Source organism: Balearica regulorum, chromosome 2 (genome assembly GCF_011004875.1).
Source record: "Balearica regulorum gibbericeps isolate bBalReg1 chromosome 2, bBalReg1.pri, whole genome shotgun sequence".
Classification (NCBI taxonomy): domain Eukaryota; kingdom Metazoa; phylum Chordata; class Aves; order Gruiformes; family Gruidae; genus Balearica; species Balearica regulorum.
Genome location: NC_046185.1, coordinates 127,774,760 through 127,791,918, shown reverse-complemented (window position 1 = coordinate 127,791,918; position 17,159 = coordinate 127,774,760). Strand labels below are relative to the sequence as shown.

The 17,159-nt window shown below is 37.8% G+C and overlaps 1 protein-coding gene across 2 annotated transcripts in view; it reads left to right on the top strand.

Moving 5' to 3' along the window:
- The window catches only part of KAT2B (lysine acetyltransferase 2B), a 44,918-nt gene extending 27,759 nt beyond the window's left edge, over nt 1–17,159 (top strand). Inside the window, exons 10-18 of one of the 2 annotated variants that reach the window (XM_075745845.1) lie at nt 61–269; nt 2,631–2,757; nt 5,911–6,021; nt 7,586–7,729; nt 10,551–10,665; nt 11,428–11,464; nt 11,835–11,898; nt 11,995–12,079; nt 15,161–17,159. In XM_075745845.1, coding sequence (XP_075601960.1) covers nt 61–269; nt 2,631–2,757; nt 5,911–6,021; nt 7,586–7,729; nt 10,551–10,665; nt 11,428–11,464; nt 11,835–11,898; nt 11,995–12,079; nt 15,161–15,354 — 1,086 coding nt within the window. In that variant the 3' untranslated portion in view covers nt 15,355–17,159. The remainder of the gene's footprint in view (nt 1–60; nt 270–2,630; nt 2,758–5,910; nt 6,022–7,585; nt 7,730–10,550; nt 10,666–11,427; nt 11,465–11,834; nt 11,899–11,994; nt 12,080–15,160) is intronic. The other variant, XM_075745846.1, reaches the window with a different exon arrangement.

The window sequence follows — 17,159 nt, the reverse complement described above, 5'->3', positions numbered from 1 at the left end:
TTCCTTAAGAGGATTTGAAATCTCTAAAATGTGCTTTTGTTCCTCTTTTGCGCGGCACAGACCAACTTCCTCTCAGCGCACTCGGCCCGGGACGAGGCGGCGAGGCTGGAGGAGCGCAGGGGGGTGATCGAATTCCACGTGGTCGGTAACTCCCTGAACCAGAAGCCCAACAAGAAGATCATGATGTGGCTGGTTGGTTTGCAGAACGTGTTCTCCCATCAGCTTCCTCGAATGCCGAAGGAGTACATCACGCGCTTGGTCTTTGATCCGTGAGTGCTGCTGGAGAGGGGTTTGGTGAGACTGAGAGAGCCTGGTGCTGGTTGCTGGCAGCGGTGCAGGAAGGGGCCAGCCAAGGTGGTGTGGAGGGCAGCTCTGCCCTTTTCCCACCTTTTCAAGCCCCTGTAACTCCTGGCCAATCTCATTGGATTGTACCTAAATACTATCTCGGTGGCTGTATTAATGATATGTGGCTTCTTGTGGGACGTGGGCCTGCAGGGAAGGCTTCTGCATATCTTGTGCTTTCAAATCTTAGAACTGAAAGTCAGAAAGTCATTATGGTGCTTATTAGTGGTTTCCAGGCCCATACTAACTTGCAGGCTGCTTCATCCTCTGTCTGTGGAGATCGTGAACCAAATGGTAGCAGAGACTGAGGTTTTTCAATGAGAAGATCCTGTGGGATTTATGAAGAAAGCATTTGGGTTTAAGCTGAAGGAAGGTCGATTTAGATTAGATGTTAGAAATAAATTGTTTACTGTGAGAGTGGTGAGGCACTGGAACAGGTTGCCCAGAGAGGTTGTGGAGGCCCCATCCCTGGAAGCGTTTAAGACCAGGTTGGATGAGGCTTTGGGCAACCTGGTCTAGTGGAGGGTGTCCCTGCCCGCAGCAGGGGGGTTGGAACTAGATGATCTTTAAGGTCCCTTCCAACCCAAACCATTCTATGATTGTATGATTCTATGGTTTAAGTCAGCACGGGAGAAATCACTCCTCACCTAAGCACATTGCTTTTCTCTTCAGTGCAAGTTTCCTTGCTTTATCAGTGCAAGTCTTGCTTCGGGTGCAACTCGACACCACAGGCACTTGAAAAAAGAGACATTGGCTGTAGCAGCATCCACAGGTTGCACATGGTCCTCCACCTAACCTAGTGTCCGGATGGAGTTCTGCCTCAGCTGCTCAAGGACAAGGGGAGGTTCTCCTCAGAAGTGTCCACTTTTCCACCATTGTGTTTCCTGCAGAACCTGCTTCCTCTTGACCAGTGTGTTCTCCCAAGATTTGTGCCTCTGAATGATCCAGGTGCAAGGATGGCCTAGGGGTCTGCTGTACTGACCACAGCACTTCACAGTGGAGGATGCATATGGGCTCATTGCTGTGTGTCAGCAGAGACCTCAAGTAGCCCTGACTAAGCTGTCTGCAGCCTAGTTTGTGGAAGAGCCTTCCTCCACCGCTGATGAGATCAGCCTCTGTCTTTGTGCCCAGTATTGTAGCTGCAGCAGTTATGAAAACGTTTCTGGAACCATTTCCTTTGCTTTTAGGCTCGCTAGCATTTCCCCTCAGCAATGCTGCTGCTGCTGGGTCCATGTGGTCCCTGAAGCATGAACAGCCCAGTGCTGGGGACTCTTGGACAGGACTTCGGTCTTCAGGCACAGGAGACTGATCTTGGGGCCTTCTCCTGGGTTCTTCAGAGGTGAACAGCACTGTTCTTGTGAGGGCCAGCACCAGTGGAGACTCTTTTACCTCTCCTATGTTGGGGTAAGAGCTGCTCAGTGGGGAGAGAGAGGCAGCACTGGGATCTTGTCTGAGCTTAGGAGCTCAAGCAGAGGCTACTGGTTGAAGAAGCCAGGTTCCTTCATAACCGAACATCAAACACCTTTTTTGGAAGGGGCTCACTTTTGGCACCAACCTCACGCCCCCTCCACCTCCCCCCCTACCTCCCTTCAAGTTATCTTCTGTAAATTTACTGCATTGTTTATACAATTTATGTGATACTGTATATCGAATAATCTAGAGAACAGGTGCAGTGTAAATCTTTCCAGACCTTGAGGATGACACTAAAATTCTTAATCCTTGACGCAAGAGTTCAGATTGCACCTTGTTATATCTTTCCTGGCAGTCAGTGTAAATGCAATAGAAATGGTTATTTGTTCTGGTCTTGATTCCACTAACTACAAAATATCACCTACTGCTTCATCAGCTGCATTTGAAACTGATAGCATAGCTATAGAAAGTGCATGCAAGGAAACAGGAATCCCTTAAAAAGAACTTACTGTCCTGTAACTCCATTAATTTCTAATTTAGTCAGGGTAACATCGTCCTGAGAACTGCGCAATGGCATAACTGTTAGCAATAGAATCAATGACAGTAATACAACTCTTATTTATTGGGCATTACCCTAGTATCCAGGAGTGCTTGGCAAGGCTGGGAGCTTGCTGCGTGAATGATGAATTTTATGGTAAATTCAATGCATGATGTTAAAATAGCAACTCTTCTGTAGATACAAGCAACTAACTTAACAGAGGCATATACAATTGCATTAGCATCATGGAAAGAAGTGAATCAAGTTTCTGAAAAAGGAAGGTAATGGCACATTATGTACTATGTACATGAATTAAAGTGACTTATTTTTGTCTACTCAGGAAACACAAGACCCTTGCATTAATAAAAGATGGTCGTGTTATTGGTGGTATCTGCTTCCGGATGTTCCCCTCCCAGGGCTTTACGGAGATTGTTTTCTGTGCTGTGACTTCCAATGAGCAAGTCAAGGTAAAAATAATTCTCTACTGGTGTTCGTTAAATGTATTTGAGTCCCATTTACCACTGCATATGCTCCTAATGTTGTTCGTCACATTGAATATATTGCAGAGTTGCCGAACAGAATTTAAAAGATACCGTGATTCAGAATATACTACACAAAAGCTAATGTGCAGATTTAGAATCATCAGCATAACAGTAGGATTAACAACAACAATAATAATGATAATAATGATGATGATAATTTTCCTCAACACAAAAATAGTGGTCAGTTGTCTCCCATTCTTGGACTATTCACTCCTCTGTCTTCAGCAATAGCAGTGTAACATCTCATGGTTAACTGAAATTAGTATTGCTTGTGTGGAACAGTAATTTGTGTTCAATCACATTGTGATTTTACATGATTTGAATGAAAATGAGATATATCCAGAATGCAGCTATAGTTTTTCATCTCAGAATAAGCACATGCACAATTCTACAAGCTCTTTTTTGAGTTCATTTCACAAAACGTTCTCAGTGTTGAGGATGACCTGCTACGCTGGGAGAATGTAGAGCACTTTGAATACAGGAGGTTCCTCCTGCTTTCCCAGGGACTACAGGTAGATCTATGACTGTTTGATTCAAGATTTTGCCTTTAGATGGTGCTGTAGCTTTATGTTTTTCAGCTGAAACTCAGAGCTGAGATGTGGATTAATTTAGTTTGTAGCAGTTGAACATGCAGAAATTCTGTGCCCTACTTTGAAGGGAAGAGCTCCGAGTGTGGAAGGGTAACATGGTGGGATTGAAAGCCTGTGACAATTTTTAGTACTTGTGTTATATTTGATTTTATTTAACTCTGGTGGTAAAGAGCAGTGGCCTGTCATAAAGGTATCCAGGTGTTTTAGCAAATGCGAACAATAACGGAATGTGCTTTAGGTATGTCTATTCTAAGCTCGGATAATTCATAAAAGGTGTTTTCATCCTACTGAAACAACCAACTGCACTATGCAAGCTGCCAGCGGTGTGTTGCGAGTCTCTAGGAATAACCTTTCAGAATATAATAGGGCAAATAAATCTAACCTCTCAGAGAGCTTGCCGAGGTTGCATATGCACACATAATGCATAATTTCTGCTGTTACCCTCTGGGTGCCTCGCTGTATGTGAAGATCTCTTAACTATTTCTGAAAATTGGCCTTCCCACATTCCTATACGAGTAATGTGACCCCTACCAGCAGGGAACTGAGAAAAACTAACTATTGACACATGAGTGAACTGCCTACTCTTGGGAAGAATGAATTCCTATTTTAATTCAATTTGAGGCTGGAGTAAGAAATATAGGTACTGTTTTCCTTTATATATGATATTTAAAAGTTGGATTGTTTTTGACATTGTTTGATCCCATGTTACAAAATTATTTTAAATTTTACTGTACATGGCTTAGTTTCCTTTTAGGATTGTTAGACTTTGGCAAGTGTGTGTGAGAATGAATAAATCCTGTGAAGGTTATAAAAATAATAGGTCAGCAGAAAATGTTTGAAGTAATTGTCATCATAATTGCTGGAAGTTCTTTGAGATACAAAGGTGGAGATTAGATGCCTTAGAATTACTGGAATGAATTGCAATGGTTCAGGTGTAAATAAAATGTCAGTCTCCCATAGGCTGTGCCTTTCACCCTGCTGATGAGAAGGGAAGTGAAGAGCTTGGCTAGCTCATGTACTGCTAGCTTGCATTTAAGGAAAAAAAATTTCATTCAAATTTTTGGTTCAAGGTTTTTGTCCTCTTCAAAGAATTTGAGAACTCAAATTTTCAATGAGAAAATTCATTATCTTGAACACATCTGAATTCTAAGAAATGCTGTGCCACTTAACGTTTTGTCAGTTGTCAAACCACTTCTTTGCATTTGATGCCATGCATGATGTGTGCCATTTTAACAAGTGAACATACGGCTTTAAGAGCTTCCTCAAATTCAGAAGTATTTATTTTTACACACATGAGGTCTTAATGTCTAATATGAGGTCTGAATACCAGATGCCTCAGACACTAGCTGGAAAGGAACAACTAATGCACAAATTCTGTACCTAGATTGGTAGGATTTTAAAGAAAATCTGTCACTACTAAATTTTTTTGTATTGAGCTTCAAGAGTAACCTAACTTGCTTTCATCTGGCTATTTTCATGTTTGAGGCTATTAAATTGTGAATTAAATCAGAACTATATATTTTCTATTTTATCTTTCTGGCTTATGTACATAAGTAAAAATTTCCCCAGTTTTCAAGAACAGAGTACCCAAAAACTTTGTGATATTTCTGTAAGCGTCCAGTTGTTTCCCATGATGTTAAAATTGGAACATATACAGGTACAACACATTATTATGGGCTTTCCTGTCTATTTTACATTTCTTCATCTCACAGCAGAAGACGACGACTATAGCTTACTTGAAAATGTGACTAAATAGTACCTTTTGTTTACTCTGGGGTTGAATGAAAATGGAAATTACTCCTGTGTGCAGTCAGAAAGCATAGGTATTTATTTGATTGCGGACTCAATATTTTTCTGCTGCTTATTATGGTAATAACTGTTTTGCTATTCCTTTTTATGCCCTATGATAAGTTCAGATTATAAATCCTTTGAGGCAGAGGCTGTTGCTACTGCCAGTGCACAGAACAAAGTAAAACGGAGATCTCATCTCAGAATGGGTTCTTCTAGAAGGAGTAATTTTGGTATTTCTGTTGCTTTGCAATTTTTAAGTGATAAGGCTAGTTATTATTACAATATAAGTACCTTTGCTATTGGTGAAATATGTGACTATTAATAGTTGATATCTAACTTGAAAAAAAAATGTGTGCACCTTGAATTACAACTTTCAGGACAATGTATCTCTTTAGTCACCCTTTAGCCCTAGAGACAGTCTAGGTTTTGGTCTCTTTCAGGTTAAAAGTGAATCAGACGCTAGAAGCTGTGATATTTTTTGTTCCCTGTTGGGTCACAAAGATACCCTTACAAGGCTGAAAACAGTTTGATCTTCAGTACACCTCACAAAGTTAGTTATGAGAAAATCTTTAAAACAGGACCTAGAGGAAAGACTGCATTTTGAAAAACAGTCTCTAATAACCTTCAGTCCACAGTTTCTAATATGTGCAGCCTCCAAAGGCTTTGTAATGGCTTTTCCCTCATGCATTTCACACAGGGTTATGGGACTCACCTAATGAACCATCTGAAGGAGTACCACATCAAACACAACATTCTCAACTTTCTCACGTATGCAGATGAATACGCTATCGGCTACTTCAAAAAACAAGTAAGTCAATGTTAGAAATTACTCGGTGCAAGAAGTTAACATCTAGGAGTGATGTACTAAACAACTAGACATGACAAAGTAGTTGGATAAAATGCATAGTGCAATTTTATGTGTACGCTTTTTATCTACAAAATGTGTTCCGTGTTCATCTTGTGTTCATCAAATTGGCTTATAATGCATTTTACTTGATGGGATCATCTGAATATAGGTATATGGTATACTCTATAATTTGTCGAGTCTAAAACCCAGTAAAATATGGGTTGGTTGCTTCATTCATTCAGTTCCTCCACTGATTCTATAAGAAGTCTAGAGAAGGACCAGATGTACCTGCGGCAGACGAGAATTTACCTAACCTGTGCTCACAGCTCCTCCTGGTTTGAAGCATGTGGTTCAAATTCAGGAAAGAATTGATAGATTAAACAGGTGTCAACTATTTGGTCAGATGATAGAGTGAAGATGGTGTCAGGCTATTCTCAGAGATATATGACAATAGGACTAGAGACAACGGACACAAGTTGGATCATGGGAAATTGCAACTAGATAGAAGGATTTTTTTAATTTTTTTTTTCCTGTCCTAAGCATGGTGAAGTACTAGAAAGTGTTGCCCAGAGAGGTTGTGGAACCTCTGCCTTTGGCAGTCTTCAAGACTGGACAACCTTGACCAACCAGATCTGATGAGAACCTGCGGTGAACACTATGGGGCTAGATGACCTCCTTAAGTCCCTTCCAACCATGGCGGTTCTGTAATTCTGTATATGAAACTGATACAATTTGCTCTTCACCTACTCAAAATGAATAAAAGCTGGGCTTGTGATGCTGCTATCAGATCTGTGCAGACAGACCGTTTTCATGTCTAAAATGTCCTCTCCCCAATTTGAAGGCGCTCAGTCTCCATGTAAGTCTGAAGCCTTTGATGGTAAATTTTGTGTGGTTGGGTTCATAATTTTTACTGAGGTTTCAATAGACACCACTGTAACAGAAGAATAAAATGCAGCCAAAGCAAGAGTCCTACACTGCTTTTTATTGTCTTGGTTAATTCTCTGTGTGCTTGTTTTTCAATTAACTTTTGAACTATATGAAGACTGTATTATAACTTTTGAACTTTTAATAGGATTAGTTATTTTATTTTTTCACTTGAAATACAAAAGTAAAAAAAAAATCATTGTTTTTTCTGGCTATAAAATTACTGTCATCTCATGGACTTCAACAGCAACTTTCTTTGACTAATGACTACAGGACTGGCATCCTTTAATATTAAAATAGCAAATTTTTGAAAAAATCCAGGAAATTTGTCCACAGTAAAAATCTTTTCCTCTATCTCTTTATATCCACTATCTCCATTCTTTTCCTAGACATATAAGCAATTAACTATTCTTGTATCAGGTGACTCCCATGAGAAGGTGTTTGTAACACTATGAACCATGGTCTGTAACTCTTTGCATTGTATTGTCTGTATTTTAACATTATGATGAATGTGGTTCTAAATTATCATAGCATTTCAGTTAAAACAAATGTAGAAGGAAAATGGCATCATGACAACTTGAGGTTTTTTTTTTTTCTTCAGGGTTTCTCCAAAGACATAAAAGTACCAAAAGCAAAATACGTTGGCTACATCAAGGATTATGAGGGTGCTACATTAATGGGCTGTGAATTAAATCCAAGGATCCCTTACACGGAATTTTCTGTCATCATTAAAAAGCAAAAAGAGGTAAAGGCTGAAATGAAACTTTGAATGTTGTAATCTATTCCGATGTTTAGAAACAATTCAGTCAGTGCCAGGTTGGGTCTCTTGTTTGCTTTAGTGCTTAAAACATTGGAATGTATACTTTAAGTAGTTAGTTAGAATAATTCTTTCATTCAAGTCCCAGTGCCATAACTTTGCAGTTGAAGCATTAAATTCTACCTTACTAACTTTATGATAACAGAAGTATTGAAAAAAATTAATCTAAATTTTGTTATAGATGATAACTAAGAAAAATCTTGTGACGTTGATTTGTTCTGCAGCTTTGTCAATTTTTTTCTCCCCCCCCCGCCACCCCCCGCCAATGACAGTAGTGTTCATTAGAGTGACTTTTGAATGGAGTGTTTCTACTGCATGTCCTCTATTTACTTGAAAGAAAGAGCATTATTATTATTATTATTATTATTTATTATGCCACTTAATATACAGATTAAGGATGGGCTGTCTCAAATTCCAGGCTGTCCCTCTGTAGAGTTTATGTGGGATGTCATTTATTTAGTCCATAATAAAATTCCATATAATAAGGCAGTTTATTAGCAAAACAATTAAGATGTTTCCAGTTGTGTTTAAATACCTTCCTTGGTTCTTAAAGAAATGCAAATTATAAGGATAATTTGTTCTTTCAAGGTTGGTCAAATTTCATGACTTTTTATTTTGTTAAAATGCTTCTTCATGGAACGATCATTCTCTTTCCAATAGAACTATTTGGCTCATGCTTGCAGAGAGACAGACAATATTTCAGTGCTATACATTTAGTTTACAGGGTTTCTTAACTTCACATTGGGAAAGTTTTCATATGTCCATACAACACAGATCATTATTTTTTTCCCTTTCATTTCTGCTGGGTTGGGTTATTCTTCAGATCCCAGTCTACTGCTGGATATGTCATCTTTTCCTCAGGGATGGGATGTTGTGAGGGTGGGCGGATAGTGGACGTGTTTCTTGTAGCCCATTACATCTCAGCCACGCTTAACTGCAGTAATACACTTCTAGGCCCAAACCATCAACACGTTGCTTCCAAAAACTTGTTAGTTTTTAAGATTTTGGCTCTGGGACTGCTTTATTAGCATATGTTATTTTGCATTCTTCACTCTCTCATTTGGTGGCATGTCCATATTGTTCCAAAGCACTTGGAGACACTCCACTTGGAGGTAAAGTGCCGTGGTCCTCCAGACATCTCATGTCTACCTTTATTAGACAGAAAGCTTGTGGTTATACACTGATCTATGCCGTTGTATCTTCTCTGAGAATAAATATATACACCTTTGGAAGTGCATCTTAGGATTGCCTGTTTGACACTCGAAGCACAGATCAGGCTTTTTATTCTCCCTATTCCAAGGAAATTTAGAAATAGCCCTCACAGCCTGTAGCTTTACGAAGAATATTCGCTTATCTGCTCAAATCAAAAGCAATGAAAATGGTACCTGAATGTAAGTAGAATTTTGAATGTTGACAGTATGGATTACATACTAATTTGGTTTGCTGCTGATATTGGCCAGTACTGAACATCAGACTTCTCTAGTCCTGTCCTTTTAGAAGTGAAGCTTTTCATGAGGTCTAAACTTTTACTTAAAGAATTAGAGTATATGCCCATGGCTGCTAAAACCACGTCACCCGACAGTGGGTATTGGTCAGAGACCACCATTTGTGAGTTTGCACTGTCTGATTTGTAGCTCATTTACAGTCAATAAAAATACGAAAAATCCCTTTATGCAAAGTTTTGTGGCCTGCTGAATGTGAGTAATCAGCGTTATGGATTGAACAGCTTGTTTAATCAGGAAGAGCCACTAGTTCCTAAATTATAAGAAGGGTTTAAGGTGGGTTTAACAATTATTTTGAAAGCATTTTGACATTACACTGGAATCTGGCCAGGGTGCTGTTGTATACTGTATTTCTCTTAACATTTGTAACCTCTATTGAAAGTCTGATTTTTTCTTTTCCTCCTCTTTGAAAGAAAATAATATGTGTGGGAGCATGAAGGTCGTTAAAAATAGAGTATGTCCATCTTTATTATTTCCGAAGAAAAGAGTCTTTCAAACTGTGGCGGTCTGAATGGTGGCTCATTTGTTTACTCACAGTTATGTAGTAAGCCATTTTGAAAGTGGTGTATTCAGGACACAAAGCTTAGATAAGCGTCTAAGTGTGTATCAAGAGCACCAAAACAAATTACTTAGAATTGAGGTAATGAGATTGCAAAGCAGAACTGAGTGTACCCCAGAACTGGAAAAGCCTTTCCTGGTGTTTACAACCCAAGTAGAATTTTGGTTCTGAAGGGTGGCATCATTCTGACTTCCTCAAGAGAAGAATCTTCAGTAAGAGTATCCCTGACTGATATCTAAGCAACTCCTGCAGTTATATGGTGACTTTGAAGTGAACCGATATTTCTAAAATTTTGGAATATGAACATGCATGTGCATTGAAATATGAGCATTGAGAAGCACCAGCTGTTAGAATTAGAGCCAGTTCCCAAACCTGCTTCCAGGAAGTTTCCTTCCCTGCCTCTGCTGCCACCTTCCCAGGAGCTGTGCAGCTGGTGATGGCTACAGCAAGCAAAGACTCCTTCTCTTCCAGATTTGTGCCTAAATGGACAGCTGGGAGATGTGGTAGGCTCATCTGCAGAACCAGTGTGCGGCCAGATAGCTCACGCGTTACCAGCTTCAGTGGATCTATAAGGACCATAAGATTAGGAAGCGAGAGTGTTTCTGTTCATCAGTTTTGCATTAAGCCTCTGGGTTACTTTTGAGCAAATCGATTATTTTTTTTTATTTTCTCTGCTGCTTTATTGCAGATCATTAAGAAGCTCATAGAAAGGAAACAAGCTCAGATACGGAAAGTTTATCCTGGCCTTTCTTGCTTCAAAGATGGAGTACGGCAGATTCCTATAGAAAGCATTCCTGGAATTAGTATGTATCAACCTCTTTTAATGTAGAACAGAAACAGAACAGCCCAAGAGAGGTCTAGGACTAGAAATACTAATGTAGTCATGTATTTCTTTTTGATTAAAATGTAATTGTTTTGGTGTGCTGATCTGATTTCTATGAAGATTGTTGTGTTTCCATTACAATTGCTGTCTTCGAGACTTCCCCAAGGCATTCCCAGGCTGATCCTCTTTTATGTACGTGTGTGTAATTTTATTTATACGTGATCCCTCTTTGATTTGTATTGCAATGTAGTCAGCGATTTCCCTCTGGCACCACTGTTATGCACTGCACTTCTGTACAAGGATGAGTTCTGTGCTCAACATGAACTTAGAGGGCAAAACAAAATTAGAACGTTTAAGTATTATCTTTTGGGGGATTTTTTTTTCAACTGTGCTTTTCTGCAATTTATTCTCTGTCCCTACGGAATCAAATTGGATAACTTTGACATCATTATCCTTTACAGCGGTTGTGGTAAAATATGTATTCAATTATTGAAAAAATGTGTGTTTCTTGTAGGAATGTTTTTAGACTATTTTCAGCAGTCTGGAGGAAGAGGCATGTAGGAAATTGAATGAGGCTGTAGGCTAGGTGGTTGTGTTATTTATTAGGAGTAGCTTTTATTAAAACAAACCCATTTTACTGCAGCAGTGCTGAAATGGCTTATCTTTTTAGAGTTGCAATAACTCAGTTAATGTTTTGACCTACTGTAGTTCCCATGTAATCTCTCATGTTGTTGGTATACAGGAGAGACTGGCTGGAAACCAAGCGGAAAAGAAAGAGGGTAAGTGCTGCACAAAGTAAAATGATGAAGCAGTTTGGAGATACCTTTGAGAAAAGTCTTTAAACAATGTCATTTGATATTTGCTTCCATCCACTGAAAAATAGATAAATAATCTGCAAAGGCTGAGTTCTTAAGTGTATGTTTTGTTTTCTGTTTGTATCTTGGGTTTTTTGTTTTGTTTTTTTTTTTTGTTGGGGGGTGGCTGGGGTAGATTTTGGGTTTGTTTTTTGGGGATTTTTTTTTGTTTCGTTTTTGTTTACATTTTATTTCTTCCATAAAATGCTTGAAACTTTGGAGTTGCTTTTAGGTAAGATGCACATCATAGGAATGGAGATAAGCTAATCTTTTTGTATTCATATTTTCTTTCAAGTAAGGAGCCCAAGGATCCAGATCAACTTTACAGCACATTAAAAACCATCCTGCAGCAGGTGAAGGTGAGTGCTCGTTCTAGTTTACCTCTGTAAAGATTTTGAAATGATTTCCAATATAGAGTTTCCATATTAGATACCTTACTTTTTTCTTTACCAAAGAGCCATCAAAGCGCTTGGCCCTTCATGGAACCTGTGAAGAGAACAGAAGCTCCTGGATATTATGAAGTTATAAGGTTTCCCATGGGTAATGCCATTAACATTTTTTTAAGTATAGAGTTTAAAAATCTTTATAGCTGGAGACATAGCAGATAAATTGTAATTAGATTGCTTTATTTTAAAAGATACGTGTTACTTGCAGCTGAATAGCTTGCAGCTCTGAAGTGCCAAGAGTATGATGCTGTCATTTGAAATTTATGACTGCTTGTGACCTTTGTGAAGCATATATAGCGTATACATGTGAAATCTTAGTATGCCCTAGAGAGCCCTAGCAAGTTCTTAAACAGTGCAGTCAGCTAGAAGCTTTTGGAACCGAGCTGGTTTATGTGAGCTGTATGAATACGTTCTTGTGTGTGGTAACTGGTCATTGCAGATCCTACTGGTATGTTAAAAAATCTCAAGACAAACTTTCAGGAACATCTGAGCATTTGAATTGCTTTAAAAAACAGATTTAAGCTTTCTAAATTACCTAGAGAAAACCTTTTCAAAAGTATTAGGGTGGTCTAACTAAGTTTTAACAGTTTGCTCTAGTTTAAGTTTACGAAAATGCTTCATGCAACTGATTATAAGGTAACTTTTATCTTTGTATTTTAGACATGCCAAAGTTGTCCGAGGTGGTTTATTTATTAATTTATTTAAATCATGCAGGTATTGTTTATGCAGGATTACTTGCAAAGGGGAGTACAGAACTGCTAATAACATTTTTCTTTGCTTTTGACTGCTGGGTCATATAAATTCAATGATGATTCAGTGCTGTTCTAAACAGATGCTTGTTTTGATTTGTAATGCAGCAGATTTAAAACTGAATCCTGGCACTTCTTCATTGTTTATGCAATACTCACCTCCATCTTTCTGATTACTGTTTCTGTACCTTTTAATGTTATTAGAGAATGAAATACAAGTTCGTTGGAGGCTACTATCAATCAGTTTCTCAGGCAATGAAACTGTTTGTTCGTGTTGTTTTACATAGGTTCCTAGCCTGTGTATACCAATTTGGTTTAATGATTTATTTTTATATTCAATTTATCATTTCCAAAAGAAAATATATGTGCACTTTATAAAACAGCAGCCGGCTTCCTGTATCCCTGACATAAATGTATTTTCTAGCAATGAAGAAAAAGAATGTTGACACCCTCCTGTGGCAGAGTTTTCTCCATCTCTTTTTTGAGCAGGGGCTAGGTCTAGATGGCTGTTTAATCTGAACGAGCGTTACAAAGAACTTACTTCCTGGGTTGGCAAACCCAAAGTAGGAATGTCATTTGTCCTTTCCTTGTTCAGATGGATTACACTGGAGGTGGGGGCAGCAGCTCTCATTTTAGGATTAACCTGAGGTTTAGTTTTGCTTTGTTTTAGGAACCCAGCACAACTAAACCACGTTTTGATTCATCATCAACTTCTGCTTGCTTTCTGTTCTCACGGCCAGCGTGCTGATACTGTACAAGAATTGCTCAGACATAACTTCAATTAAAAAGAAACAGCATTGTCTTTTCATATGCTATCAGATACAAGATATAACATTTGTCTTTACATTTTGCATATAGCCTAAATTATACAGTATTTGAGAGGTATGGCTTTAGGTTTTTTTGACTACCTCCTAAGGTCAGTTCTCATGTATAAACACTTTTTTCTCCTGTTTTAAGTGCTCTTTCAGCTGCTTATTTTCAAAAAATACTGTTCGGCGGCTTTTTTCCTTTTCATCTGCAAGACAAAAGCTGTATGGCTGAGTGACAGATGGAGCCAAACTTTCACTGTAGTTAGAGAACAGTTTAACTGACCAGCCAGGCACCGTTTGCTTTAGGTTGAGCTGAACAGCCTTCTCAGTTGGATGCTGTAATTAGACTATGGATATCTAGTTTAGATGTAGGCACCTAAATTTCAGACTTAATGGGAGCTGAATGAGCCTTTGCTTTTGCAAAATACTGTGCAACACTAGTGTATGGGAAGTTATATATCACTGGAAGAGGTATTTGAGAGTATCCATCAAACTTTTCTTAAATAATCTCTTGTCAATTTGACAGAGGTTTTCTCTATTTTACCAGTCAAATCTCTCTTTTAAAACAAAACAAAAAAACCAAAGCAAAGCAAAAATACCCACAACTGTATTTTTGAATCTTAAGTTTTAAGGTTTAATTCCTTTGCATTGGCAGTCTTTGATCTCTGCTTTCCTTGCAATACTTGTTGGCAGTAAGTCTTCTCCATTTCAGCTGTTTCTGTTACAGTTTCACAAAGGTGCTGCTGAAGCCTGGCTCAAGCATTGCTAAAAAAATAGTTCTTAGAGCATCTGAGGTGAGAAAAGCCACGGCATCCAGCACACCTCCCACTATTCCTGTACTCGCTCCTAGAGCACTTGTAATGTAGACAAAATTTTTAAATGCCTGATAAGAATTACTGGGAAAGCGACTGTGTGGAGAACGCTGAGATGATTTCTGTATTTGATGGATTTTAGCATAAAGGAAAACATTTCTTAAAGAATGTTCTGTAAGTAAAGGTTTTTCATGATGTACTGAAAGCAGGAGATGATAGATATCTGTTCTCACATGACTTACTTAAAAAGAGATACATAACTATAAACTTTGAAGATGAAATTAAAATATATGTAGAGTGTGGAATGACTTTTTCTTCTTTTTTCAAAGCTGCAAGTGCTGCTTGTAGTATAGACAGATGTCTCTCTGCTGTGTTCGCACAGAAGTGAGGGTTTTAGGTTAACATACGTGTTTTGTAGTTTGAATCTTTGCTTATACAGGCCTCCTCCAGCAGAGCTGACAACAGCTTTGCCTCACAGAGCAGTGAGAGGAGAGGTAGGGACACTTCATAGCCACTGAAAACTCAGAGAAGTATGAGAACACAAAACAATGCTGCTTTAATCTTTTAAAGAAGTAAAAATAAACTCTGCACAAAATCATTCTTAGAGTGAAAAATTGCTTAGTTCCAAGGGCTCAATTGCCGTTGAAGCAAAAAAAAGGACTGCATCTTACCTTAGATGAAGGCAATTGGGAATTCCAATTCCTAGCTTTGCCAGCTCATTTTAAATGGCAAATTAGTCTAAAGCAATATTGCATACAAAAAGTATTTGAATCAAACGCTGTTAATCTATTTTTCTTCTGTACAGATCTCAAAACAATGAGTGAGCGACTCAAGAATAGGTACTACGTGTCTAAGAAATTATTCATGGCAGACTTGCAGCGAGTCTTTACAAATTGCAGAGAGTACAACCCCCCCGAGAGTGAATACTACAAATGTGCCAATATACTGGAGAAATTCTTCTACACAAAAATTAAAGAAGCTGGATTAATTGACAAGTGACACTGTCTCTTTTACAGCCAATCAGTGTGCCTACTTTGTGGGCAAGGAAAGCTGTTGTATATCTGAGTTGTGGGACTTTAAGGTTTCAAGAAACTTCTGTTTAATACTTAGCACTTTTAAAAAAACCCTTTTAGTTTTGCAAACATGTATTATACGGAACTTACAAAAATTATTTTATTAAAATGCTTTATAATGTATTTAATTATGGAAAATTTCTTTTGTGTGCCCATTACAGTATGTTCATAGTATATCAGCTACAGCCTCAGAAACCCCACAAAACATGTGGGAGATTGCACATGTTTGGGAATATGAAGAAAATTCTCAGACAACAGATGTTATAGCTTACCTAATGTAGTACCTATTTGATAAAGTTTTATTATTTTTTTTCCAGTAAAAAAGAAAACAATAAGGGAAAACAACAGTTGGGGGGGGTGTCTGAAACACTTGTTTCTTTGTAGAGTCTTTTTATAAAATATTATTTTTTAAAAGAAACACTCAGCTGGTTGAGAAGCTGTGAGAGAAGAGCAGCCAGTTCTGAAAAAGGACTGCCTGCAATCTTTGATAGATGCAAGTTTTTCTATTAATTTTGGGTTTTGATAAATATTTTACCTGCGAATTGTAATCTCATAACCACTATTTAAAAAAACAAAAACAAAAAACCTGGCTAGATGTGTAATGTCATAGAGACTTGGCTTATGCAGGACATAAGTACCCAAAATAACTTCAGAGAATCTGATTCACATATACTCGACAATTTCAATTGGCTGAGTACAGTTAAGGTTTTGATGCACTTCATGATCCACCCTATTTACTGCTCTTCACTGATAAATTCTTTAGATTAGTCAGCAGAGAGAAGACTATTCCTCACAAAAAGACATCAACATATGACAGCTTTTAGCTTATATACTTGGCTCTGTGGTAAACTGGATTTTCTACCAAGCTTTATTGTAAATGCTTATTAACTGTGATTATTTAGACCCAGAAGCATCTTAACATTTTACAACTCATGTTAGCATATCTTCAAATTGAGCACTTATATATATTATATATATATTTTGCTGCTTACACTACATTTAAGAGGTACACCTAACTTCCTAATGGAGATCCAAAAGTTTTCACTTGACATTTTCTAATTAGAGTTTGTAACTGTAAATTATAATTGCTTTTGTGAAAAACAGATTTAACTTTCATTGTTGGTGTTTTATATTTACAGATGTTACACTGGTAAAAGTCAGTAGCTGTAAGACTAAAAAAACCAATCAATCAATCCTGTGCTGTGTCAAAATAGAATTCCTGCAAAAATGCCTGTGCAATGTTAAATCACAAGTCGATTCAGCAAGTAGACGTCAGGAACTACCTGGAAGTAGTAAATGTGGTACACAAGGTATTCAAAATGTTAACACTAGATTTGCCATAGTGTTTTGTATAAGATTAGTCTGACCTACATTTGGATCTATAACAAAGGTACAGTGAGTATTTTTTTTTTTTAAATAGCCAATACTGGATGCTATAATCCTGTTTTGTAGATTGGGCCTACAGATGCACCTGTTAAGCTTGGTATCCTGTGAAATTTTGTTATTTTCCGAGTAGATTTTCTTATCGTCTTTCAATCAGATTGTCTCTTCTATATTGAAACATTTGTTTTCTAATTTAAGAATTAATATTTTCATAGATACTGTGCAATAAAGTTACGGTAGGATATGTGGTTTTGCAAATGCTTTAACAGCTGATGAACTTTACATTTGTAAAATTAATATATTGTACTGGTACAGAATAGTTTTAAATTATATATGTACAAAACTCTA